Below are 27,473 nucleotides of genomic sequence, written 5' to 3'. Positions count from 1 at the left end.
CTGCAAAGTGTGTTGAGGAAGGCACTATTGGATTAGTGTGAATTACAGGTGTCAGAAGAGAGAAACAAAGGTCAAAGGGGAGGGGGGGGGGGGGGGCACTGCTGTCCTGGGGGGCTGGGGGTGCATGTGTGTGTGTGTGGGGGGGGGGGGGGGGGGGGCACTGCTGTCCTGGGGGGCTGGGGGTGCATGTGTGTGTGTGTGGGGGGGGGGGGGGGGCACTGCTGTCCTGGGGGGCTGGGGGTGCATGTGTGTGTGTGTGGGGGGGGGGGGGGGGGCACTGCTGTCCTGGGGGGCTGGGGGTGCATGTGTGTGTGTGTGTGTGGGGGGGGGGGGGGGTATCACTGCCATTCTCGGTGGCTCAGGAGATGGATTACGGGTGGAGATTAGGGAGTAGAGGGAGAGCAGGAAGTTGGGTCACAGCCATACCGGCTCCATCTGCCTTTTATGGTGGAATCGCAGCCATATTTCACTGCAGATTTGTTTCTTTGCTGTAGCAGGGCAGAAACAGGTCAATCATAATCGGGACCGGATTAATGAGAAATACTATATCACGAGCCCTGACACCAGACCTACGGAGCAGGCGGTGAGCGGGAATTCACGGTGTGTGTGTGTGTGTGTGTGTGTGTGTGTGTGTGCCAGAGGACAGGGGTATGGGGGAGGAGGCATTATCTTGATGAAGCCAAATGATCTATTGGGCTGGTGTGAGCCATTGGAGTCCAGATAGCATCGCTTTTAATAGTGATTAGATTCTGCAAATTCAAGGTGCATCTAATTCTCATCTGATTGAAGGGCACGGACTCCCCCTTAACTCATCACAGTTGGAGGCCCTTTCTGTGGTACGGTGGCAGTTGAGGGAACCAAGGGCCGTGTTTCGAGAGGGGGGGGGGGCCCTCAACCACCTGAGGGGGGGGGCCCTCAACCACCTGAGGGGGGGGCCCTCAACCACCTGAGGGGGGGGGGCCCTCAACCACCTGAGAGGGGGGCCCTCAACCACCTGAGAGGGGGGCCCTCAACCACCTGAGCGTGGGCCGAGTTTCCGTGTTTCGAGAGGGGGGGGGGCCCTCAACCACCTGAGCGTGGGCCGAGTTTCCGTGTTTTTCGGCAGGCTGCGAGAAGCCTCTTCTCTTCCGTTGCCATGGCGGCGCATACATACCTCCTTTTCTACACATTTTCTTGCCGGGTTTCCGGGCACATTCCTTGGAGACTCGTTTGACTGCAAAGTGAATAGAAGACTAAAAAATAACATGTGGCTCCGTGAGACGACGGGAGCATGCAAGAGCGCGGAGGTGAGGAGGCGCGGCAGGAGCCCCTCCTTCTCCCCCTCCAGACAGCGTCATTAGCATATTCTTCATCATCATCATCATCATCATCATCATCATCAATCCTAACTCACTATCTCGCTGTGGCAGCACACACACACACACACACGTTATGAGGTGCTGGCGGGACAGTGTGGGGGAGGCGGGGTTTGAAGGAACCAGCTTCATCTTAAATGGACGTGCTGCAGCACATGGGTGTGTGCTAGGGGAGGGGAGGGGTGTTAGGAGACATGTACAGCCCCACACACACACACACACACACACACACACACACACACACACACACAAAAGCAGTGGCATGCACATCGACATGCAAAGGACATGCTTATCTACACTCAGCACAGATACCGAGACGGAGAGGCGGAGTATGTCCAGGCCTCCACACACACACTCACCGTCCTCTGTGGGCACGTAGATGTTTAAGAAAAGGCAATCCTCGCTCTGGTCCTGCACATAGGACGACACCACCTCCAGGCCGTTGGTGAACCACACGGGCAGCATCACGTCCGGCAGCCTGCCCTCCAGAACTGTCTGAGGGCACACCGGGCCAAACTGGGTGGCGTTTCGGACTTCCGGCCAAGACACGGGTGGCTCGGGCGGCTGGAAGCGCCTCTCCCCTGTAGGGGGCGCTGCGTAGGGTACCCCCAGGAACTGGATGACGGGCCCTAGGATCTCGTTGTTGAGTTCTTTCTTGAAGCCCCTCAGCTTGCCGTAGACCGTGGTGACCACTGGGTCGGCCTCGTCCAGCTTCTGCGAGGCAGTGGGCCACGGCAGCGGGACCAAAAGCACCAGCACGAGAGTCCAGAACTGGGCCGGCACGCCCAGGGTGCCACGCCTGCCCGCCGGCACTGCCATGGTGGCCAACGCCCACTGCGGGAGCATGCGCACTCCTCCCCCGCACCGCCCAGCGACGGCCAGCGGTGGCGCTAGTTCAGAAGCGCGCGCAGGACGGGCTCGATCGAAGCCGGGTGGCGAGACTTTCGGAACGCAGGACTCTCAGGACGCGCGAGGGCTCTGTGCATGGCAGGTATTCCCACATCGATCGCTACTCGTGGCCCGGGAACATCTCCACCGTGCTCAGGACATGCGATTCATCAGGGTGCATCCTATCGATAGCGCGGCCCTCCATCCTGGCTGTGGGCGGGGCGGGCCGGGCGGCCACTGGCACGGGATCGTCCACAGATAAATCAAGCCTGGTGCAGCCCCGGGTCTATATCCTGCAGGAAATAAAAAAGAATTAATTAGCATTGAGCTACAGGCAGATGGGAAGAGGGGCTTTATTGGCCGTTACAATCCTGCACAGTTGCTATCCGGCAGAATGTTCTAGAATCAGAACTCACTGACACGACGCAGCATCTATCATAGCCGAGCGGCGAAACGGAGTTAGCTTAGGAAAATCTTGGTACTTCCTGGCATCGACTTCAAAAGAGGTGCTGTCAGAGCGTAGCGAAGGACACGGCTGTGACGTGAATTAATGTATTCAAATAAAAGCGGCGTTCATTCTCCAATCAGTCCGCTGGCAGAACAAAAGGAGTGACATTTGGTCAGCTTATTCTTATTAGCATGGAACCAGCTTACTGTTTGGTGACTGACATTAATTAGGGAGATACTACGGACAAACAGCATTTGATGCTGAGAAAAAATATTATATTTCATATCCCTCGTCGTACGTGTCATTTTAGGAAGATTTGAGGACACTTTTCAGGCTCATATATGAGACGGAGTAGTGAGGGTGAGGAGTCGTCGTGGGTGGAGGGGGTGATGCAGCTCCACAAAACTCCCACTCCCAACAGCACAGTGGGGTTTATGTTCCCCGACAATGAGACACTTGTCCCGAACATGACTGTAAAGCCACACACACACACACACACACACACACACACACATACACACAAACTCTTCACAGTCTCCCCAACAAGCAGATCACTCAGTCCCAGACATGGAGGCGTCGGTATTTCCGGAGTGACCTACAGTGTGTTCAGCAGGGACAACTGAAAGGGAGTAAATCTGGTGTGCCTCACACTCCGCCCACTCTCCACCCACTCTCCGTCCACTCTCCGCCCCCAGAATAATGGGGCTTGCTGATCTAACTACCTGGCATCCTACTAAGTGCAGTCAAAAATATACGACACAGCCAATCACAGAGATCCAATCAGATTGGGGAAATCCCAGCCCTGTGGGAGATCCCTTTGGCAGAGGTCATGTGTAATGTAAAAAATGATTGATCATTAGATTCAACATGTTTGCCAGCATCTGGTATCAAAACAATACATATTACCTGGTCTTACTAAGGTCCACTTGTTTTACAATGCAGCTAGGTAATTAAATCTGGCCCAGTGCTGAAGGAAAGGCCTTGGAATTCTTCACCGATTTATTTGCTGTTGTTTATATTTACCTGCTGGTGTTTATATTGACCTACTGTTTGTGTTTCTGAGGTTGTTTGTATTTTCCCATGACTGTGCAGTTGTCTGGCCACTCCCCACTACTGTCCTTTACGCTTCATATTTCAAAACAAATGGAGTCTATTGACATGAGCAGGCTACTGGTATGCAGCCAAACAAATGCAAACAAGTCAGTGGCCTCGAATAATTAGGCAAACAGATAAACACAAGGCATTAAATGAAAAATCCAGTGCATTGATTGTGTACTGTATTGTTAATGAGACTATAAAACTGCTGGGAGGGTTTTTATAGAACAGCATACAGAAAAACTGCACCAAGCTGAACGTTTTGTCATGTTCATAGACACACTCACCAGGACACGCACAGCAGGACACGCACAGCAGGACACGCTCACCAGGACACGCCCAGCAGGACACGCCCAGCAGGAGACGCTCACCAGGACACGCACAGCAGGACACGCTCACCAAGACACACCCACCAAGACACGCTCACCAAGACACGCCCACCAAGACACGCCCACCAAGACACGCCCACCAAGACACACCCACCAAGACAGGCCCACCAAGACAGGCCCACCAAGACGCACCCACCAAGACGCACCCACCAAGACACGCCCACCAAGACGCACCCACCAAGACACGCCCACCAAGACGCACCCACCAAGACGCACCCACCAAGACGCACCCACCAAGACACGCCCACCAAGACGCACCCACCAAGACACGCCCACCAGAGACAAAAGTCTGTAAAATGGAACATTTGTAATATTTGTAATGAGTGGAAATGTCTCAAGCAGCAGGTAGAGAAGAAAAGACAGACAGAGAATGTGTGTGTGTGTGTGTGTGTGTGTGTGTGTGTGTGTGTGTGTGTGTGTGTGTTGAGGACTCGGACACAGCCCCACGCTCACTGCAGATATTGCTCCGTGTCTCCTGGTTTAGGTTGTGTTTTCTTCTGGCCTGAAAGCACTTAGGCACAGTAAAGTTTTAGAGCCAAAACCCACAGTAAAAAGTGCACACATCCACAATAACATAGTTGTCTTAGTGTTTCCTGGTGTCTGGGAAGATTTAGTCCTCCAGGGGACTTCCTCTCCTCCCAGCGCATGAGCCGTTATCGGAATGAAATCAAGAAAAAGTCCTGCGTAAATTACGAGAATACACCGCACTGCTTCTAACAGCCAAGTGTCTCTCTAGCATAGCGAATGTATGTGCGAATACGTCCACTAAAGGGGCAGGCATGACAGAGGCCAGAACTCACATCAAAAGAACTTTTAATGAAGTTCCAAATATTCACTGCGTAGGAGCCGTTAGGAAGGCCTCCGATTGGGCGTGAAGAACAAACGGCCTATTATTTTAGCATGAGCAGTCTGGAGAGGGGAAGACAGGGCAGGGGGGCGGGGTTACTGCAGCAGTCAGTCAAAAGCCCCGCCCATCCCTCTCCGCGTGCCGGAGGTCTGCGCCGGTTCCGCCTCACCTTAATGATCCCATTCCCCCTCCAATACGGCCCGGGGGGAGATTTATAGTCTGAGGCTTATATGCCTATTTCCACTGATGTGCTTCGTTTTGCAGGTCAGGCAGCACCTGGGCATGGCGGAGGATTTGGGGGAGTGGAGGTCTGAACGCAGGTCACGTGGGGTCCCCTCCCCCTCCTCCTCTCCTTCCCTCCCTCCCTCCCTCCCTCCCTCCCTCTCTCCTCAGGCCTGGTGAAAAAACAGGCCACCACTGAAGGGAACGGAGCTGTTCACGGTATCATCAGGTCTCTGTAAAAGCTGTCAATCGCGCTTTGGGTTTTGGAGTAATAAGATATGACAGCACTTCCTGAAATACGAGGGGGGGGGGGTGTTTTTAGCAGGTACAGAGGCACAATGTGGGAACAGTGGTGTGAGTTACCCTTATAGCACAAGTGTGAAAATATATCTACTGTGCAAGAGATGAGGAGGAGACCATGTCAGTTAACAGCCCCTTGTGAAGCATTTCTGGAAAGGATCTGTGCTGTGACTGTCATGGTTTAAAAAAGGCACTGATCATCCCCAGAGCCTCTGGGGAGGTGGGAGCGTCTCGCAGGTGACAGCAAACCGAGACAGGAGGAGGTGCAGAGTTCGCGTGCCATCAGCCGCGTAATCCGTGAGCAGGAGTATCCGGCATGTCAAGTGAGAAAAATTGCAACGGTGGGCCACGCTAAGATCATAGACATGCCTTCCAGTCACCGACACCCTCACCGTGGACTAAATCTGAGCACGGTCATCTTGTCCGAGAGCTCTCTCCACGCACACAGGCGCGTGCACGCTCACAGCACATGCTGGCGCACACGTGGGCGTGCACGCTCACGGATGAACCGGCTATGCCATGGCAGCAGTGAGGGGGCGGGGCCACGGCGGCAGTGAGGGGGCGGGGCCACGGCCGTCTGTTCAACACATTCATGCTCCCCCCCTCTTCCCTGCAGCGTACCCACACGCCTGAGGTATAAACGTCATGCTGCCACAGTGTAAAAGTGGCATCTGTGTCTCTGTTCTCTTTCTAACTTTGCTTCCTCTCTTCTTGTTACTCTCTCTCTCTCTCTCTCTCCTCTCTCTCTCTCTCTCTCTCTCTCTCTCTCTCTCTCTCTCTTTCTGACAACCACATTCACACAAACATTGCTTTAAAAAGAGAAATAAATCAAAACAAGTCTGTGTTAGGATGTGGGAAGGCATTCATGTGTTCTGGTTATTTCACCTGACTACCATCTTGTGACATTTGCTCTCTTCCGACTCGGGTCATCAGTGAAGCACCATGTTGGCGTAGAAAAACGAACAGGCTTCATCACCAGCCCGAGCTCTCCACCAATGGCAGAGCCAGGAGAGAGCAGAGCGCCTCCCACTCACTCTGCGCGGGGCCCCCAGACCTGCCTCGGCTCAGCCTGCGTGGGAACGCCATTACCATGCAGTCAGAGAATAATCAACCACACAATCAGATTACACTTCCAGTAACGCAAACAGGGAAGGAAGCCAGATCTTACACAGCAAACTGGTCCTTTCAACCCAACAGTGGAAGCCAGTCAAGTAACTAAGAGGACCAATTCGACGATCTGACATCAAAGACGTAATTATCAGGTTGCTGAATAGCTGGAAAGATGCTTAAAATGCCTTTTGGGGTTAGAAGCACGAAGCAGGGGTGGGTAAATATGTGCAGTATGATCCCACTGCTTCTTTAGAAAGCGCAGATCTTGCCTCGGTGGTCACTTGGAAATCAACATGGTAATTTGAGCTTTTAACATCTTCCATAACAGTACAGACTCATTAATTAATTTCTTAGATTAAGCTGTGTGGAATACAAATTCCAATGTCTGTTCTTGCTATCGTAAAACAGATTCAATTAGTGTGGAGTTGCTAACAGTGCGGCGTGGATGGTTGGGTGTCAGGTATTGTGTCAGGTGGTAAATGTCCTTGTGCAAGCAAAGCAAGTTGAACAGCGGTACAGGACAAATATGAGCAGAAACGGTGGAGACACTTCACACAACATCTACAAACACCGTGTCTGAATATGGAAGCCATTCCACCTACGTAGCACAGGCAACAGGGTACACTCCAAGATGACACTGTCTCTCACTCTCTTCATCTCCCTCATTCTCTCCATCTCTCCCTTTCTCTCAATCTCATTCTCGCCATCTCTTCATCTCTCCTTCATTGTCTATTCCTGCTCTCCCTCATTCTCTCTGTCTGCATCTCCCTCAGTCTAACCCTGTCTCTCTCTCCCCCTCACTGTCTCTCTGTTTCTGTCTGTGTCTCCTCCATATTCTGTCCATCTTTCTTAATGTCACATTTTGTTATTGTTCATTTTTTTTCTCTTTCCCCCCCTGCCTCTCTTCCCCCTCTTTCTCTCCCCACTGCCTCTCTTCCCCTCTCTCTCCCTCTCCCTCCATCTCTCTCTCTCATTCTTGCTCTGTAGACAGCAGGACACCCATCGATCAGCATAGCTCTGTGACTCCTTCACCGATCGAGAGGTGTGAAGTGGAATTCTGACTGTGCTGATGACAAGTGGGGCAGCAGTCCATTAGAAGACTTTGGCTGAGTCTGGCACTCTGAGCCCTCAGTACACCATGTGCCCAACACATTTTCCTTTAAAAGGTACAAAAGAAAAATATTTGTCTCCAGAGTGTCAAGAATAATGGAGAGATACAAAAAAATGAGTGCAAACCTATTAAAACGGCAAAACGTTCAAACAGAAGAAGAAAGGTCAAGCAATTTCAGGACAGGGGAACGTGTGCAGGGAAGAGTACGCTTCGGGAGAGCAGGACCCCAACCTGCACGCGTCCCGCACACGTGCCGCACTAACTGATCGGGTCAAACAATCTTTAAAAAAACACATGGCTACCGTCACACCAGAATAAATACACCAGCTGGTCTACGAAATCATCTCTCTGCACCAGGGCCCTAGCAGGACTGGACCACTATAGTAGTGCACAAGGGGGACTAGACAACTACACTGTGACCCTAGGGGGAGTGGACCACTATATTGGGGATGTAGGGGGACTGGACCACTATAGTGGTGTCCTAGGGGGACTGGACCACTATAGTGGTGACCTAGGGGGACTGGACCACTATACTGGGACCCTAGGGGGAGTGGACCACTATATTGGGGAAGTAGGGGGACTGGACCACCATAGTGGTGCCCTAGGGGGACTGGACCACTATAGTGGTGCCCTAGGGGGACTGGACCACTATACTGGGACCCTAGGGGGTCTGTACCACTTCTGCCCCCTTTAAGGGCAGATTGAAGCAATCCGCTCCCTTTAACACTGCCCTTTTAATGGCATGATATTCATACACCCCTTAAATGGCAGGATATCTATATCACCCTTTAATGGCAGGATATTCATACCACCCTTTAATGGGAGGGTATTCATACTCCCCTTTAATAGCAGGGTATTCATACCACCTTTTAATGGCATGGTATTCATACTCCCCTTTAATAGGGAGGGTATGTATACTCCCCTTTAATGGGAGGGTATTTATACTCCCCAAAACAGAATATAGCAGCTCATACTTGGATGTGTGTGGTGTGAAAAAAAAAAACAGTGAGCTGGTCTTTTTGTAAAGCTTAGAAAAAGTTTTGGCTTTCTTCACTCAGGGTTATGCAATCACTCTGTGACACATGTGCGGTGCTACAGTAGGGTGTTATGGCAGAGAACAAACACGGTATTCACCTTCACCATCTGGATCTCCATATCAACACTGCAAAACGAGTAGCTTCACTAAAAGCAAGTAGCCTAGAACCCCATGAAACCCACCATGGAATGACCTGGGCCACTGCACAGAGTCATGTGACCTGGGCCAATGCATAGAGTCATTGTACAGCCCATGTTTCCAGTCAAGAGATTCACAGGGTTGCAACAGGCAGATCTAAAGCAGCACAGCACACGAGGTACAGTCGTAACGAGGTACAGTTCTAACTCAGCACAGCACAGTCATAACAGTACGGTTCTAACTCAGCACAGCACAGTCATAACAGTACGGTTCTAACTCAGCACAGCACAGTCGTAACGGGGTACGGTTCTAACTCAGCACAGCACAGTCATAACAGTACGGTTCTAACTCAGCACAGCACAGTCGTAACAGGGTACGGTTCTAGCTCAGCACAGCACAGTCTTAACAAGGTACAATTCTAACTCAGCACAGCACAGACGTAACAGGGTACAGCCCTAACTCAGCACAGCACAGACGTAACGGGGTACGGTTCTAACTCAGCACCGCACAGACGTAACGGGGTACGGTTCTAACTCAGCACAGCACAGTCGTAATGGGGTACGGTTCTAACTCAGGACAGCACAGACGTAACAGGGTACGGTTCTAACTCAGGACAGCACAGACGTAACAGGGTACGGTTCTAACTCAGCACAGCACAGATGTAACAGGGTACGGTTCTAACTCAGCACAGCACAGACATAAGAGGGTACGGTTCTAACTCAGCACAGCACAGACGTAACAGGGTACGGTTCTAACTCAGCACAGCACAGACATAACAGGGTACGGTTCTAACTCAGCACAGACGTAAAGGGGTACGGTTCTAACTCAGGACAGCACAGACATAACAGGGTACGGTTCTAACTCAGCACAGCACAGACGTAACAGGGTACGGTTCTAACTCAGTGCTGCAGCATCCACAGCGCAGTATGCAATGCTGTGAAGAAAAAATTATTCTGTCACTTCCCATCAAGGTCAGGGCAGAAATGAGATACAGTGCTCTCCAAAATTACACATATAGCATATATACTAGACACACAGTGCATAGGAATATCAGAAGCTCATTCCAATAGCCTAATATAACATATCACTATGCAGTGTTTTACTTAATAGAATTTCAGTTTTTTGAAGGTCACATCAGTATGTAAAGATGAGACGCTCATTTATATTGCCCTAGCACAGCATGTGACAATCTACAAATAACCAAAATGACCAAAACAATCTCTGAGAGCCCCAGGTTAACACCAAAAGATGGAATCGTCATGATCCATGTCAGTGTTCATCAGTTAGCTGTCAGAAGCAGGGTTAGAATATTCGGTCAAATAGAAGGATGTGAAAACACAAGTCTGCAATGTGAACGCTGGCGAGGGACTCGTCACCCTTCACCACGACATAGTAGATCTTGTAAATTATGTGCTTTAGACGGAAGAATGAAAGCTGATGTCATCTGGAGACAATAACAGTGGTCACATCAGACAGAAACCCGAGTTCAACTTTGATCAGATAAGAAGCAGAAGAAAAGAAAATGTCGAACACCTCAGATTCTGGTGGGCATCTTTGCTGCTCTCTGGCCGACAGTGAACCATGAATGGCAAACCTGCCGGGTACGCATGAACAGAACGGGAATCCGTCTGAGAAAACGCTGTAGCCTTACTGACCTTTGACCTCACAGCAGCATATAATGCAAACTGAAGCTGAACTCTAAAGAGACAGTTCTGGACCAGCACAAGCAGTTGAACCCAAACGTAGATCCTCTGGGAGCTGAGTGTGGTGTATATGCAAGAAATCCCTCATGCACCACACAGCTGAAATAGTCTGTTCAGAGGAGTAGGCAAAATCCCAACTGGTAGATGGTAAAGAACAAAAAACCAAGATAGGGCGAGTGCAACTCTTACTTTTTCTGCCCTACATGAGTGTAAATTATTTGCAAACTTTGAATGGACATAAAATACTGACTGGCGCCTAGTTTGAAGGTAAAATCATTCTAAATATTGTACGTGGGTAATGTGAAAAGTGTATTCTAAATGCTCCACTAAACATGCTCGTCAAACACCTCTGTGATTCTAATTATGAAGATTGTTTCCTGTCTTTTGTAAATGGAATACGGGACCATGCTGCCCCTTCATACTGACGGAGGGTGGACAGACTGGAACAACAAATCAATCGAGTAAACAGGGAAGATTAAATAATTTTTACGCGTTTCGTCAAACTTCATCAAACTACAAACTACATCTTTCGACCCTAGAATAAGTGACATTACAAACGCAACCTAAACATGAACTGGGTGGTTTTATTATGAGACAAAGGGGGGAAAAGGTTTTCTAGGCACGTTTGCCATTTTAATTGAATACTCATACGCCAAGTAGCGGAAACACCTCCACCGGTTGAGAGGGACTCGTTATGTGATGCCGAACGTGAGCGAGCAGGTCTTACAGAGGCTCGTCATTCACGGAGAGGCGGGTGGTGCAGCAGCGTCAGGGCTCTGTTATTTATGAACGAGCACCCTCCCCCGTACAGACTCGGTACCTGTACCCTACACCCACAGGCGGGAGAAAGATGTCCTCTGTGTTGGTTGGAAGCACTCCTTATAATACATGCCAGAGAGAAGATGAAGATGGAAACATGACGGTCTTGTGGCTACAGATTTCACCGAATTACTCTTTCTCTCAACAATCAAATGGCAAATTACGTTTGTGCCCCTAGACACCACGCAGAGTGAAGCATGGTGTGATACTGAATACTTTTTACGTAGACTATACGTAGCACAAAAAGAGGTAATTACAGCCTGGTGGGAAAAATGGATAAATTACAGCAGCACTTTGTGCGGTCTACTGAGAAGCCTGGATTGCAAGTTTCAGTTCAGTGTTCATAAAAAAAAAAGCCGCACCAAAAGTTAATCAGCTTAAAACGCGTTTTAATTCAAATTGTCCTTTTTCAGATTAAGCGTAGCAGCGTCCAGCGCACGTGAACAACACTGAAAATGTCCAGCATTGCGCGTAATCCCAGAGAGCGCCAGTGCGTAATCCCAGAGCGTGCCAGCGCGTAATCCCAGAGCGCGCCAGCGCGCAATCCCAGAGAGCGCCAGCGCGCAATCCCAGAGAGCGTCAGCGCGTAATCTCAGAGAGCGTCAGCGCGTAATCTCAGAGAGCGTCAGCGCGTAATCTCAGAGAGCGCCAGCGTGTAATCTCAGAAAGCGCCAGCGCGTAATCTCAGAGATCGACAGCGCGTAATCTGAGAGCGCCAGCGCGTAATCCCAGAGAGCGCCAGCGCGTAATCCCAGAGAGCGCCAGCGCGTAATCTCAGAGAGCACCAGCGCATAATCCCAGAGCACCCAGCCCAACATGTTTCCTGATTTATTATGCAAAAACAAATAAATAAATGTAATTAAAAGGGCCATACAGCCAGTCTACCATTATGGCATTACGTCCACTCAACTTGTGCCCGCAGCGATTCGGCTGTTTGATCTTTTAGGAGAATTATTATACTTTGGAATATTTTTCTCTTTTTGCGTTGGTAAAGCAGTATCACCACAAAACATTTTATTATGCGCGTTTTTTTTTTTTTTTTTTTTGCCCAGGGTTTCTATCAGAAAAGCGCGCCGCAACCGGACCGAGTCCAACCGAATTAAAACCATCATCGTCAGTCACTTAATATTAGCTCGAGTAATTTGTCAGATTAATTCCAATTAAAGCTGCTAAAATGAGATTCACCTTAATCACAAGAGAACGGACTATTGTGATATAATTAGCAGGAGAAACATTATCCAGCATCTTAAATACACTTGACTGGTACCGAGTCTCTCTGAGGGTTGCAGGTGTTATTAAACGGCGGATTATTTGAGCTCCTCGTCACATTCACCAACGAAATGAAGCAACGGACATAATTATATTCCACAACCAAAGAAGGTAAAAAGGTAAAAAAAAAAAACCTTTACTGGCTAAATATACAACAGGAAGCCCTGGGATACTGTTACTGGTTATCAAAACGGGTGATTCACTTTAGACTGGTTTTTTATTTTATTTTAATTAAACATGTCCTTGTCTACTGCTGTTAATCCGTTTAGTGGAAATTCCTCAGACCTCCAGCAATTGTATCAGCCCCAAGACAACACACACAAGACAACACACACAAGTTCATGTGACTGCCTCGCCAGTTTCCCCCATCAGTAAATATATATATATATATATATATATTGATACTCACAACTAGGCGCTAAATAAGACACGACATCCCTCTTACGATCCCCCCAAAAAACGTCTCAACGACCTTGTGAGAGTAGAAAAATATTTTGCATAATTACCATGAAGAATTATTTCCAATATTCGTCAAATTTCCCTCTTTGATTCTCCCAATTCTTCAGAAAGCATTTCGTCCCCAAAAAAAAGCATCCGAAAGAGGGATGAGAAGATACTTCACTCAACATTATGTGGTCCAACTATTTCGGAGAGGAACCTGAACATTCTCTCCCCTTACGCAGTAACATACTGATATGTTATATGTCCACCACGCGTCTCGTCGTTACACGTCGGGATCCGGGAGTGTTTCTTTGCATATCGACCTTACCGACACGAAGGTAAGAACCTGCCTAGGGATTGTTTATCCGCTCCTCACGGCTTGGAGCGCCCGGCTTGATAAAATGCCGATATCTTCACTTGTCCTTTGCACGAGAAGGATGAAGCGCTTGGGAGAGCTTCAGAAATGGAGCAAAGACACGCCTAGTGGCGTTGAGCGGAACTGCAGGGTTTCACATTGTGATTTTTTTTAAAGGTACACCGAATTTGCATTCCAAGCACCACTTTTTAGATTAGTAATTGTACTTTTGCCCATGAGAGACATAATTGGCTTAGTTATAAATGTTTACTTATAGGCAGTGACTAATAAAACGATCAGAGAAGTCACTGTCAAAACCGAGACCTAGCCGGTTCACTACACTGTGATGTAATGCAATCCTGTTTCCACAATCCAGTAAAGCCACTCTGTGAGAGCTTTGCCATGTCTCTTTGGCATGGGTCTCTCTTAAGGCAAGGGGTTAAAATAGATCAGTATTAATGCTACAGTCATTAAAAAAAGAAACACTATCTCAGTGTTTTAGAGCTTTAACTTTCATTTTTACTCTAAGTATGGCTATAAAACAGAATTCCCCTATGACTTATTCACCTCACTGAACTTTGTGAAATGTGGGACACCCATGCAAGATGTGCATCTCACTGATATCACTCTAGCAGGTCACTGCTGTTGTCATGAACACACACTGCAGAAGCTGCAAGACATCCATGAATCCCAACAGCCCAGAGCCTACCTGCCTCAGACCCTACCTGCCCCAGACCCTACCTGCCCCAGAGCCTACCTGCCCCAGAGCCTACCTGCCCCAGACCCTACCTGCCTCAGAGCCTACCTGCCTCAGAGCCTACCTGCCCCAGACCCTACCTGCCCCAGTGCCTACCTGCCCCAGTGCCTACCTGCCCCAGAGCCTACCTGCCCCAGACCCTACCTGCCCCAGAGCCTACCTGCCCCAGACCCTCCTGCCCCAGAGCCTACCTGCCCCAGAGCCTACCTGCCCCAGAGCCTGCCTGCCCCAGACCCTACCTGCCCCAGAGCCTACCTGCCCCAGACCCTACCTGCCTCAGACCCTACCTGCCTCAGACCCTATCTGCCTCAGACCCTACCTGCCCCAGAGCCTACCTGCCCCAGACCCTACCTGCCTCAGACCCTACCTGCCCCAGAGCCTACCTGCCCCAGACCCTACCTGCCTCAGACCCTACCTGCCCCAGACCCTACCTGCCTCAGACCCTACCTGCCTCAGACCCTACCTGCCCCAGAGCCTACCTGCCTCAGACCCTACCTGCCCCAGACCCTCCTGCCCCAGAGCCTACCTGCCCCAGACCCTCCTGCCCCAGAGCAGACATGGTTCCCCGTCACAGCAGCAGGGGTGTTTTCAACTTTTTAAGTCAGGCTTGCATTATGTTAGTGATGACACCCAGATCATGTGCTTCATGGTTTTTGATCAGAAGCAGCAGAGCAGAACCAGATTAGGCAAACCTGCACAACAGGTAGCAGGACCTGTGGTCCACTAACCCTCACCACACAGGACCTGTGGTCCACTAACCCTCACCACACAGGACCTGTGGTCCACTAACCCTCACCACACAGGACCTGTGGTCCACTAACCCTCACCACACAGGACCTGTGGTCCACTAACCCTCACTACACAGGACCTGTGGTCCACTAACCCTCGCCACACAGGACCTGTGGTCCACTAACCCTCACCACACAGGACCTGTGGTCCACTAACCCTCACCACACAGGACCTGTGGTCCACTAACCCTCACCACACAGGACCTGTGGTCCACTAACCCTCACCGCACAGCCTCAGGACTCCGTCAGGAACTCTTTACAGCAGCTTCTCATTCGTTAGAGGGACAGAAATTAGCAGAGTTTCTCCCTCTTTAACCATTTCTTTGTAGGCTAACATCTGTGCTTAGGGTCGGTGTCTTGTTGCACAATCCACTTGCAGAAAGATTCAGTTCACATACAAATACCCTGACCTTCTCCCTTAGAATTTACTGGTACAATCCAGAATTTGGACGTCCACTAATAATGGTCTGATTGTGGGCTCATGAACACTCAACATTGGTCTGATGGTGGGCTCATGAAAACAGGGATTACTCAACGTTGGTCTGATTGTGGGCTCATGAACACTGAGATTACTCAACGTTGGTCTGATGTTGGGCTCATGAAAACTGGGATTACTCAATGTTCGTCTGATTGTGGGCTCATGAACACTGAGATTACGCAACGTTGGTCTGATGGTGGGCTCATGAACACAGGGATTACTCAGTGCAGCAGAGCTCTGTAGGTCCTCATTTGTCGCCCTGGGGTTCTTTGTGAATGTCTGTAATGTTATCTGCATGGCCTCAGGGTGATTTTGATGGACAACCACTCATTAGGAGAATAACAGTGTAGCTGAATGTTCCCCGTCTGTACGACATCAGCCTCACAGTGGCCTGGCTGAGACCAAACGCTTTAGAAATGGTTTTGTAACCTTTTCCAGCCTGGGGAGATTCACTAACTCTTTCCAGCTATTTCATGTTGGAGATTTGTACTCAGTAAATACATCCGAATGAATGAAGTTATATTTATATAGCACCTTTCAAATTATACAAGGTTGCTTTACAATTAAAAAACATCTGTAAAACTAGTTTGTGGAATTTAATGAAGATCTGATCACATCTCGGGTCAAACGTACAGAAATACACAAAAATTGTAAAGGGTTCACATACCTTCTAGCAACACTGTATACCATCTCATTAATGTTAAATATTTTAATTGACACTCACATTCTCCCTCTCCCCCTCTTTTGGTGAACACGAGTGGATGAGTCTTTGAAGGTTTTTAATGCACCTTTCACATTAATGCTCTTTAGTCATTAAGAGTGGAATGCTGAACCAAGCACTGCCATGATTCATTCCACCCACCGAATAACAAAAAAAAAGTGCATTTTTCCAGTGGCTCCACAGCTGAAAGCTCAACATTTAGCTAACCACTAAGTTTTCTAAAATCTGTTAAGAGCTGCAAACAATGTCAATTACACGACTCATTCACTTCTCGTTGAGAGTGCGTGTGCCCAGAGCCTTTCCACACGCGTCTTGTCTTTGCAGACGCGACTATATGGACCATGATGAGCATGCTGAAGACCCAGGTGGCTGTCCAAACACTCCCTCATTGAGACATCACTGGCACGATTGTGTGTAATTGTGCGCGTTGGAGGGAAGCTTCTGAGGACCTGTTGCCATGCCAGCCTCTCCCACATATGTCCCCCTCACTGTTGCTCGTGGCCATTGTGTCGCTTTTGCAAATTGTTCATTTTTTCAGGCACAATGTGGGACAAGCATGGGGCCAGATGTTCTGGGAGTTGCACACAGGCCGTGATGAAGGGCTACAACGGGCGGCCCGGCGTCCGCCAGCGGAAAGCTTGGTGCCAGGGGACGCGAAGGGGTAATAAGTACTTCCCCCTCGGGCAGGCCCCGAGGACCCTCCCCGCTCGCCTTTCGGACCCGCCCCACTCGCCCCTCGGGCAGGCCCAGAGGACCCGCCCCGTGCAGGAATCCCAGGGGCCTCAGTGGAAACCAGCCGTCCCTCCCCTCCTCTGTCTCCTCCATCTCCAGCAAATGCAACAGGAGGGGGATAAAGGGCACATCCTATAAATACCATCTTTAAATACCATCTTTAAATACCATCCCCTTCACATGTTTGACCACTCTGCATGCGTGCATTGTTTTCACCTGCGGCAGTGATTAAGCCTGAATAATTCTTCCCCAATTCCAACTTCCATAAAACAGCAAAACTCTTTTCAAAAACACCAATGTATCCAAAAACCAACCATCTGAGGCCTGTAAGTTGTATCTGAGTATTAGCGTAGTCATGGAGACCCTGTTGACTGCATTCCCACTAAGAAAAAAACAATAGTCCAGATCATTGTTTAAAGAGGTGGTAAAGCTCATATGCCGCCCTGCTGCTCTGAAATGAACAAATGACTCCATGTACATCCTATTTATTTGTGGAATCTATTGAGAATCATCTGCTGGGTTTCAGCAAGAATCACTAAAATCTTCGGAACATAAACAATTACAATTTCAGAGACTTACGGCAATTATCGATGTGAACAAACTGTTCCAAATCGCATTAAAAGGCACTGTTGTGAAAATATCATCATCCAGGAACATCCAGCTCCTTGCAGAACATCCTGGAGATACAAGGTGTTCAGAAACAGTAGCTGCGTAAAGCAGCCCTGGGGGAAAGACAGCACAAGGAAGGGGCAGGGTGATTAGTAAATGGGTCTGCTTATAATCCACAACTGCATTAATCAAAATGAAAAAGCCTCCATTTGTGATTATGCTGCTATGGAGTGGCGTCTCGGCCCATCGTCTGCATTATTAGGGCTCAGGGGTGATCTGCAGAGCCCAGAGGGCTTTGTGAGTCTTGAATCGGCGTTCTGACACAACTAATAACACTTGCACAAACATCTGAAATATTCACGTCGCAGATTCATTTGAATGCCAAGGAAGAATGTTTTTAAGGAGGGTGATGAATCACTGGAGACTGACTGTCACATCCCAACAAGGTGGCTGCTTTAAACAGATGGTATTCTGCTTCATTCTGGACTACTTACCCAGCATTTTAGCTCGGTGCCACTGACACAATGTTCAGTTTAAAGCTAGTGTTGGCACCTTTTAAAACTACAGGAAAACCTTTCAGGCCTAATAAGATGATACACATCCGTAGACTAGCGATATATTATAAAACTTTTTTAAATAACTGTTAACAAGTGCTGTTGTACAATTTTATGTTTAGCTTCACAGAAAAAAAAAATCCCAGAGTTCAATTTACACCTACAGGGTAGATATTAGTCCAGCTGGATACAAATGTACTCAGTAATTTTAACACCATAGGTGTTGATTCAACACTGAGGGTTTTTGGTGTGTTGATAAAACTCTTGGCTAATCATTTTTAAACAAGAAAAAAAATCTAGAGCCATGGAAGTTTAATGAGTCCAGAAAGCAGCACTGTTGTGAGCAGGAAGACAAGCCCGTCTGTGTCTGGGGTTACTGGGCTGTCTTCTGTCATCCATTATGCTAAAATGATCCAAGCAGTTCTGCGATTACAAAGGCATCAATGGATCCATCTCAGTCAAGTAGAAAAAGTGGTTAATTGACAAAATGTGGATGTGGCTCGAGCTGAAAGCTCTGTAGAGTGCCTCCAGCTCTTCAGCAGTGGAACAGTCCATGTTTGCTGTTCTTCTGCGGTGGAACAGTCCATGTTTGCTGTTCTTCGGCGGTGGAACAGTCCATGTTTGCTGTTCTTCGGCGGTAGAACAGTCCATGTTTGCTGTTCTTCTGCGATGGAACAGTCCATGTTTGCTGTTCTTCGGCGGTGGAACAGTCCATGTTTGCTGTTCTTCGGCGATGGAACAGTCCATGTTTGCTGTTCTTCGGCGGTGGAACAGTCCATGTTTGCTGTTCTTTGGCGGTGGAACAGTCCATGTTTGCTGTTCTTGAGTGGTGGAACAGTCCATGGCTGGTCTGCTCTGCTGTGCTCACCTGCCTGCGGATGAGTGTGCATGTTGCCGCGTGACAAATCACACCGATGGTGTGAGGCGTGTCTGGAAGGGACTGTACATTCAACCATGTCCGATGTGTAGGAAGTGATAACACGGAGAGCAGATCTGTCACATTTAACACATGAAATACAGGCTGCCAGCTTAATAAACAAATGAAACCATAAATCTCTGGTTTGCTGAGACCTCATGGCCAGATGAGAGGGCAGAACACGACACACTGCAGCTCGTTCATCAAACGTTCACAGCCCCTTTTGCTCGAAGGGACTGAATCATTCCACAGAACGGGAGCGCGGAGCATCTCCGCCACGTAGGAGACGTAATGGGTGGGAACGTGAGGAGCGCAGGCGTAACCCTCTGGCTGGCGAGGTGTAGGGCAGAGCTGAGATGTTTACCTGTGCCAGGTAAGCACACCTACAGTAACAGGCCATGCTATTTATTGCACCTCTCTAGAACACAGTTCATGCTTGAGATCCATGTCACAGAACCCCTGCTGACCAGGACCTGTTTGTGCAGCAGACTAACAGAGTCACGGCACACGTGCTGTTGGGTGTTGTGCTGAAGGACCATATCAGCCATGGCAGTGTTGCTGGAGTTTTAACACATCTTCATTAGTGGTGCACAGACACTGCTGTATTCTCTAACTGTACATTACAACCCTGTACGGTTGGTAAAGAGGTATTGTATTTAGTTCCTCAAATGTCTGTGTAGCTGCACTGACGCGATCTTGTTGTGACCAACCCAAGCACAAATGTAAAGGTGAGGACACCATCACAACTATCACATTAATTAATTCTTCACTATAGAAACAGCAGCGTCTAAATGTAAAACTGGTTTTAGGGGGTGATTAACATACCATCAGATGCTGAAATAAATTTTTGCTTTTTTTAATGTATTTGTTTTGCCTGCATTACTTTTAAGTTCCAATGTATACCCAGATGATTCTGGCTGGATGTGTGATTTGCAGAATCTTTTCACGCTCTCCATCTCTCTCTCTGTTTCCATCTCTCTCTCTCTCTCTCTCTCTCTCTCTCTCTCTCTCTCTCTCTCTCTCTTTCTCTCTCTCTCTCGGGACTCTGCTTTCATACAGCTGCTCACATTTACCTGCACCAGTCGGACTTTCTGGGCCTAGTTGGTTAGTGGGAAATCAAGTGCAAATCAGCTGAAAATAAACACAGAAGCCACGTGCTGTTAGTTACTCTGTTCCCAGCGTTCACACATGGCTTCAGTGGCACAACAGCAGACGACTTTCCACAGAGGCCTTTTCAACTAAATTCTGCATTCAAGTCATAAAGCATCATTCCCTTCCAACAGAATATGGTTAGAGGCAGACATGTACTGGCAAAGTGACTCATCCCAGCATCTGGGGGAGAGGGACGTCAAACTGGGATCCGATGCCGGCGGAGGCAGGAGTGTGTTGTTTCTGGAGGGAGGAGCAATCATTTGATATCATCAAACTGTAATGAATCTGTGAGAGGAAAGTGCTGTGGCTGAAATTAAAAGCTTCCTCCAGTGCCGTAAAGCGGACGAGTAAAGCACAGTCCAGTGCCCTTGGATAAGTGCTGATCCTGAGTCCAGTGCCCTTGGATAAGCCCTCATCCTGAGTCCAGTGCTCCTTAGATAAGCACTGATCCTGAGTCTGTGACAAAGGCATAGGGATATTTGAAAAAACTCGATACACCCCAAACTTTAAATCACTACCCACACACCCACTGGGGAGCAGTAGTGCACAGACCAACTGTGGAGGGAGCATGAAGCATTAGGTTAGTGTGTGTGTAGTATTGTGAAACAGCTGGGCTTGCAGGCCACGGTTATGATGTAACGTCAGCAGGGACTCACGGCTGAAACGTGGAGCAGTCACGGCGGACTCACCAGGCCAACACTTCAGCACGGCCCGGTCGGACTCATCCACCAGCGCACAGCCTTTTCCAATTACATCAGGCCTGAAAGGGCTGAGGCCAGCCAGCACATATTGACCTCCCACTAAACCTTATTTATACCATGCCACGGGTTCAACAGCTGTGAAAGCAGACCAAGTCCACCACTGGCAGAGAACAACACAAAAACCAAACCAACAAACAAGCAAGCATGAGGGGGGAAAAGTTGGGCTGGAGCTGTCTGTGGTGCTGAAGGTCAGGATGGAGCTATCCGTGGTGCTGAAGGGTATCGCGCCGCTGTACAACTGTTGTGAAGCCTTTTAGGTGAGGTCACAGAGGCCATTCTAGTGCACACACACACTCAGTGATGCTAAGCAGCAGAATCAGGTGATGCACTTTCAGGTGAAACACCTTCATACCTTCAGTTTTACTGCAGTTAAATAAGACAGAAAGCAACATTTTTTAAATAGTCCTATTCATTTGAAAGAGACGGTTTCTGTATCGTGCTGTACTATGTTTTCAAAGTTGGGTGACATTCAAAAGTTGAAAGCAAACATAAACAAAAAACAATTCCTGCCTGCAAATGTGTTTCACTTGATTACTCCAGAGTCGCTTTTTACTTATTCATCAAGGTCCAGGTCTGTAACCACACCACCGCACGTGTTAGTCATGGAGAGTAAAAACAGGTTTCAGTGACATTTTAGCGAGAGATGGATCACATCACCTGGCTGACCCTATATTACTGCTAAATGATGAGCTTATTACATCAGCTGCACAGTTAGGACCCAGCGAATGGATATGCAAATCAACTGGCAAGTGGGTGGAGCTTGGTACATTTCCCAAATAGGACAGAAAAAAATTGTGGCCCCACCCCTTTTATAAGATGACACAAGGTCAAGCTCTTCTGGCCACTTCAAAATGCTAAGCAGAAACAAGCAAAGAGCAATTAAGTCTTGTGCAGAGTCCTTGGAGGGCACAGCAGTGTGGCTTCAGTTGGACACAGACATCACCGGATCGGCCTGTTCAGGAGGTGGAGGGAGGTATGGACCTGCTCCACTGTTTGAAAAAAGATCTCGCACTTCACTTTAACATCAGAGAGGAGAGTGCTCAGGCAGGGAACCACGGCAGTCTCAGTCCACTGAGGAAGACTGAGTGTTCCTGGAGGAAGGCTGGCGCAGAACCATAGCTAAGATTGTCAGCCCTCTGCTACCCTGAGCTCTCTGCTGCCATCTGCTGCCTTGAGAGTTCTGCCCTTGGGTGGCATTCCAAGCTTAATGGAAAACCATCACAGAGCAGAAAGATGAACCTGAGCACAGGACATCTAAATGAATTTTGCCTTTTAGCGAAAGATCCCTTGCTGTGTTTCGAAATCAGATAAACATCTAACATCCTCCATTTCTTAGAGTGACAGAGGGAGGCAGGAAGAACAAGTGAACCATGTTTCCTTATTAGATTTCTCAACCTTTTATTGATGTAATTGGTTGGTAAAAAAGAGAAATATGCATCTGTTACAATGCATAAGAGCCCAGATCCTTTCCCAATGTATAATTTATAGGTACATTCATGTCTGTGTAATGGAAGTGTATCTCATAAAATTTACCCATAATCAGGAAGAGATACATGAGGATTATCAAAGGCTTGGTCTGGCTCATCCTCCCCATCTCCCAGAAGGATACAGAGATCTTATTACTGGATTTTTGCGGACTCTATATCTTCACTCAACAACCAATTAAGCTCGCGCCACCAGCCTCCACCTTACATCACTTCCAGGCAATGCAGTGAACGGATGTTTTTCACTTCAAAGGATCTTTTCCATCTCCTTAAACGTTGGGCATTGTGAACTGTCCACATGACACTGACGTTTTATCTTAATGACAGTGGTAGATCTCGCCCAGAGTGCAACAAGCAGGCTGCCAGGTAATGAGGCCATTCCACAGCACAAAGCCCTTAGACGCTCCGCAGTGCGCCGCACTGACCGGGAAGCAGCCCGACGAAAAACAGACCATTTTAGACAGGACACCAGACTGCACGGAGATGGAAACACAGCCAACGATGGAAGTACCACCACGAAAATTGTCACTGTGTTATGAAGAACCTTCAGTCCACCGTTTCCATAGATACACCAAGGCCTTTTTTTTTTTTGTTTTATTTAGAGAACGCTGCTGTATTATAACCCTAGACAGGAAGATAGGGGCGGAGCACAGGCAGACAGGGGCGGGGCAGGAGGCGGAGCACAGGTACATGGACAAGGGAAGAATGGGAGGCGGCGCACATGGGGGGCGTTGTTAATGATACGGCCACATAGCAAATACAGAATGAGATGGAGAGTCAGAGACAGAGGCATAGAGTCAGAGACAGATGCATAGAGTCAGAGACAGAGGCATAGAGTCAGAGACAGAGGGGCATAGTGTCAGAGACAGAGGCATAGAGACAGAGACAGAGAGGCATAGAGACAGACAGAGAGGCATAGAGTCAGAGACAGAGGCATAGAGTCAGAGACAGAGGGGCATAGTGTCAGAGACAGAGGCATAGAGACAGAGACAGAGAGGCATAGAGACAGAGACAGAGAGGCATAGAGTCAGAGACAGAGGCATAGAGACAGAGAGGCATAGAGTCAGAGACAGAGGCATAGAGACAGAGAGGCATAGAGTCAGAGACAAAGGCATAGAGACAGAGAGGCATAGAGTCAGAGACAGAGGCATAGAGTCAGAGACAAAGATCAATGAGAGGCAAACAAAAAGAGAGATCTGGAATTATGTGGCCACAAATGGTCACTTGGACATTTAGAGGGACTTGTACAGCGACTCATGACCAGATCTGGGAAGGACAGAGTGTCTCTTCTCCGTCTCCATCCCACCGCCTGCAGACACCCGAAGAAACCTGCAGTCTAGAACATGCGTAACTGAATTGGTTTTCATGGTAATATAAATGAACACACATGCCTGCTAAGGCCGGGGATCATGAAAGGGTTCAACCAAGCAGACAGTGTTGATCATGTACCCAATCATGACCCTGTGCAAAGAACATGCATTTACAGCAGCGTAAGAATGGAGGAATCACTCTGTCCAAACCCCAAAGCATCCTGGGGGCTCTGTCTGTTCACAAGAGAGACAACACTCCTGACACAGGGCCATGTTTCACTGGGACAGCAACATATAGGCTCTAAACTGCTTTGAATATTGTGATATGGGTTATAAATAGAGAGAAATCTAGTCTGCACATACACAACCCTGTACAGAATAATTTAGAGTTTCATTCAGATTAGTGTGGCATCCATTTCAGATAAATGTCATTATTGTGACAATTTATAATTGTAGTCTAATCAAATGTATTTATTACAATGCTGAGAAATTGAGGTGTTTTTGAAATGGAAAGCTTATAGAAGCAATCACGTCACGCCATCTATATGACTTATTTATGTTTCCCGTGATTTCTGTTTTTCCATGATTTAGGTTTAGGCCACGAAAACCCTTAATGTGAGGTTTCACTCCTGGCGTAGGATCCCGGGGAAAAAGGTTTACATCCAGACACACAGAACCGGTCCAGCGCGGATGGGAATTCTGTGTAACAGAGCGTCCGCGCCATTCCAGATGAATTACAGCTTAGTGTAGACTTGCACATCCTGCACAGCCGTGTGAAACTACCTCTGCTCTGCTGATACTAATCCTCCCATTTGTTTTTCGACTCTCTTTTGCCTGGGGGTGGGGGAGGGGGCGGCGGGGGGTAAAACTGTAGTAGTGAGGAAGAGGAAAGGGGGCTGTGGAGGGGGGGGGGGTTGGTTCTCTTGTTTGAAACTATAAAATTATTGTAGAATCCAGACAAAGCCAATTAAAGCTGTTTGTAAGGAACACTACAAACCCTTCTGGAGAAGAAAAAGCACGCAAGCAATCAGAGATCAAAACGAGGGAGTAAACACGCAAAGGAGAGAGAAAATGAGACGCTGTTGAAATGATTTCATCGACTGGTGAGGTATAAAGAGGAAGAATAAACAACCACTTTGTTATCATGTTTAAATGGAAGGCATTGGTGATTCGTTTGTATTTCTATTACGGTGTTTAAATGGTTTGCTTTGGTGATTCATTGACAAATGTGGTCAGTATGTTTATTACTTCTGAATGGGAGTGAGACCAGTGTCCTAAAATACTGGACCTGACAAGGATGAAAATACTGATTAAATACTTGACATGGAATTAATCAAACCATACAAATTAAATACTACTTTCAAATGGTGAAAATAACAATCCCAGCAAATTGCAATCACCATAAAGTCATCTGAGCACAATGTGAGCAGCAGACAGGAGCAGGGTGCAGATCGGAACCAATCACGTGATGAGGGTGCAGATCGGAACCAATCACGTGATGAGGGTGCAGATCGGAACCAATCACGTGATGAGGGTGCAGATCGGAACCAATCACGTGATGAGGGTGCAGAACCGAACCAATCACGTGCTGAAGGTGCAGATCGGAACCAATCACGTGCTGCAGAGCTGAATAATGACACAACCCAACTGCTTATTTGCTTTCATTATTGTTCAGTAGTTGAAACACAGACACGGAAACTAGAATTATGAAAACAAAAAGATTCAAATCAAAGTTTTTTTATTTGTATAATCAAATCAAAGTTTTATTTGTATAGCGCTTTTCACAACACATGTTGTCACAAAGCGCTTTGACGTTTGATAGATAAAGACGTTCTAATTAGATTGCACATAAAATTGCACATTTTATTCATAGTCTGTCAGTGCATTTCTGAAGAGGGAGAGACTATGAGCTCTACTTGCAGTTTCAGCTGCTATTCTTGAACCTTGAGAAATTGTAATTTGAGCTTTGATACACGTGTAAATGATCAAAGCATTCTGCTGTTTGCTTTCTCCAGTTTGCCCAAGCAAAGCAGCCTGTAATAGAGCCCACCTGCCCAACTGCTCTTTCTCTTCCACATTAGAAGCGTAACTAGGTCCTTCTCCACCTCCATCTCCACCTCCGTCTCCGTGAAGGGTCTAATGAACATAGCGCCCACTTCCGCCGCAGGTGCGCTGCCCTAAACCTACACCTACTAAAACGTCCTCGTCTGTGCAGTCTCCTAGCGACGTCCTTCGTCTCATATACGTTACTATAAAAGATGATTCCATGTCAGTCAGTAGGACATGAGGAGAAGCCCATCTTGTTAAGTGAAATGTCCAGACTAAATAATGCATACAGAAAAATCTCAGTTAGAAAGCAAAGGATTTCAGTGTCTACAAAACAGGACTGACATGTCCAGTGAACACAGGATGAGTGTATAACACAAGAAGAGCAACCTGCACCCTAGCGTGTGTGTACACACACACACACACACACACACACACACACACACACACACACACACACACACTGGGGCAGCAGAGAGAATAGAATGAGAACCATTGGACATGTTTCATGTTTCTAACTCAAATCAAATCATTTCACTGACGCATTCTCTTTGTGATTGTTTTGTGCTGCACTGCGTGACCATGTGAAGGATAAAACACCCTTTCACAGTACTTCTCTAACTCAAAAACATTTGAACCTAATAATGTAGCTGCAAGTCTCCTCCTCCTAATAATGTAGCTGCAAGTCTCTTACCTCTTCTGAGTCACAAGGAATGAAATGTGTTATTTTAGAGGAAACATTTAGATTTTGAAAATCAGGTATTTTTGTCTGGACAGGAACAAATGAATGCCGATTGTTTCTTAGACAATTGCACCACAGCAGAACACAGTTCTGCTGGTTCTTAGTCTGTATTCCACCAAATTCAGATCCAGTTACGCTTTGTGAAAAATCTATAATACAAACCATGAACAGCAGAGATCACAGAGCCTAATTCATAGACGGGGGGCAGACACAACAGTGTGAGGATGTTAAGCAGCATGTAATGGGGCATCTGCAGATTCATCTTGGTCCTGGTCCCGGTCCCGCTGAGGATACAGAGCATCCATGGCTTTGTCATCAAATCTGAATCCTGGCGATGTGATATTGGCCCAGTGTGTTAACCTGAGGGCAGTCTGGAATTTCTTCCAGAAAGCAGAAATTCAGATACCAGAAAGACCCCCGACTGGGTTAATGGTTATTGGGGTCAGGTTGTCCCTCCGGACCAGACGGTTGGAGGAATTTGATACACTGCGGCGACCTCCACCCCTCACGCAGTCTCCACATTACCTCGAGATGTCTGTCCGACTTCCAGCCCTTCAGGCGAGGCACGATCGATGGTGAGAGGCTGAAAGTGCACCTAGACACCGCGGTCCTGCCCCTCCTGTTGTGATCCTAATGACCGGCAGGGCGGAGGGGGCTCAGCACCGCGCCCGTTACACTAAATGACTCAGCGTGTCCCCCTCTGCTCAGACGTCAGCCGCAAGAACGCGGCGTCGCCGAGGTGAGCCGTCAAATACTGTCAGGGAGGAAAAAACAAACGACCACGCTGCGGCTCCCGCGACTCCCCTAGACAGGAGACGAGCGTTCGAGCCAGCGCTCTAGACACTCATTCATCAGCCCCGGTGCAGAGAGGGGAGGAGACGTCCCTCCTCTTCCCAT

The 27,473-nt window shown here is 48.1% G+C and overlaps 1 protein-coding gene across 8 annotated transcripts in view; it reads right to left on the bottom strand.

Annotated features, from left to right (window-relative positions):
* Nucleotides 1-27,473, bottom strand: part of nlgn1 (neuroligin 1) — a 191,744-nt gene that overhangs the window by 143,507 nt on the left and 20,764 nt on the right. For 4 of the 8 annotated variants that reach the window (XM_077023400.1, XM_077023402.1, XM_077023401.1 and 1 more), the window contains exon 2: nucleotides 1,715-2,536. In XM_077023400.1, the coding sequence (XP_076879515.1) occupies nucleotides 1,715-2,201 (487 nt within the window). In that variant the 5' untranslated portion in view covers nucleotides 2,202-2,536. Of the gene's footprint in view, nucleotides 1-1,153; nucleotides 1,214-1,714; nucleotides 2,537-2,659; nucleotides 2,720-13,236; nucleotides 13,621-27,473 lie in introns of those variants that run through there. The other 4 variants (XM_077023395.1, XM_077023399.1, XM_077023396.1 and 1 more) reach the window with 3 other exon arrangements.

Source organism: Brachyhypopomus gauderio, chromosome 12 (assembly GCF_052324685.1).
Source record: "Brachyhypopomus gauderio isolate BG-103 chromosome 12, BGAUD_0.2, whole genome shotgun sequence".
NCBI classification, from domain to species: Eukaryota; Metazoa; Chordata; class Actinopteri; order Gymnotiformes; family Hypopomidae; genus Brachyhypopomus; species Brachyhypopomus gauderio.
Note: the sequence above shows the minus strand (reverse complement) of the source record. Positions and strands in the feature narration are given on the sequence as shown.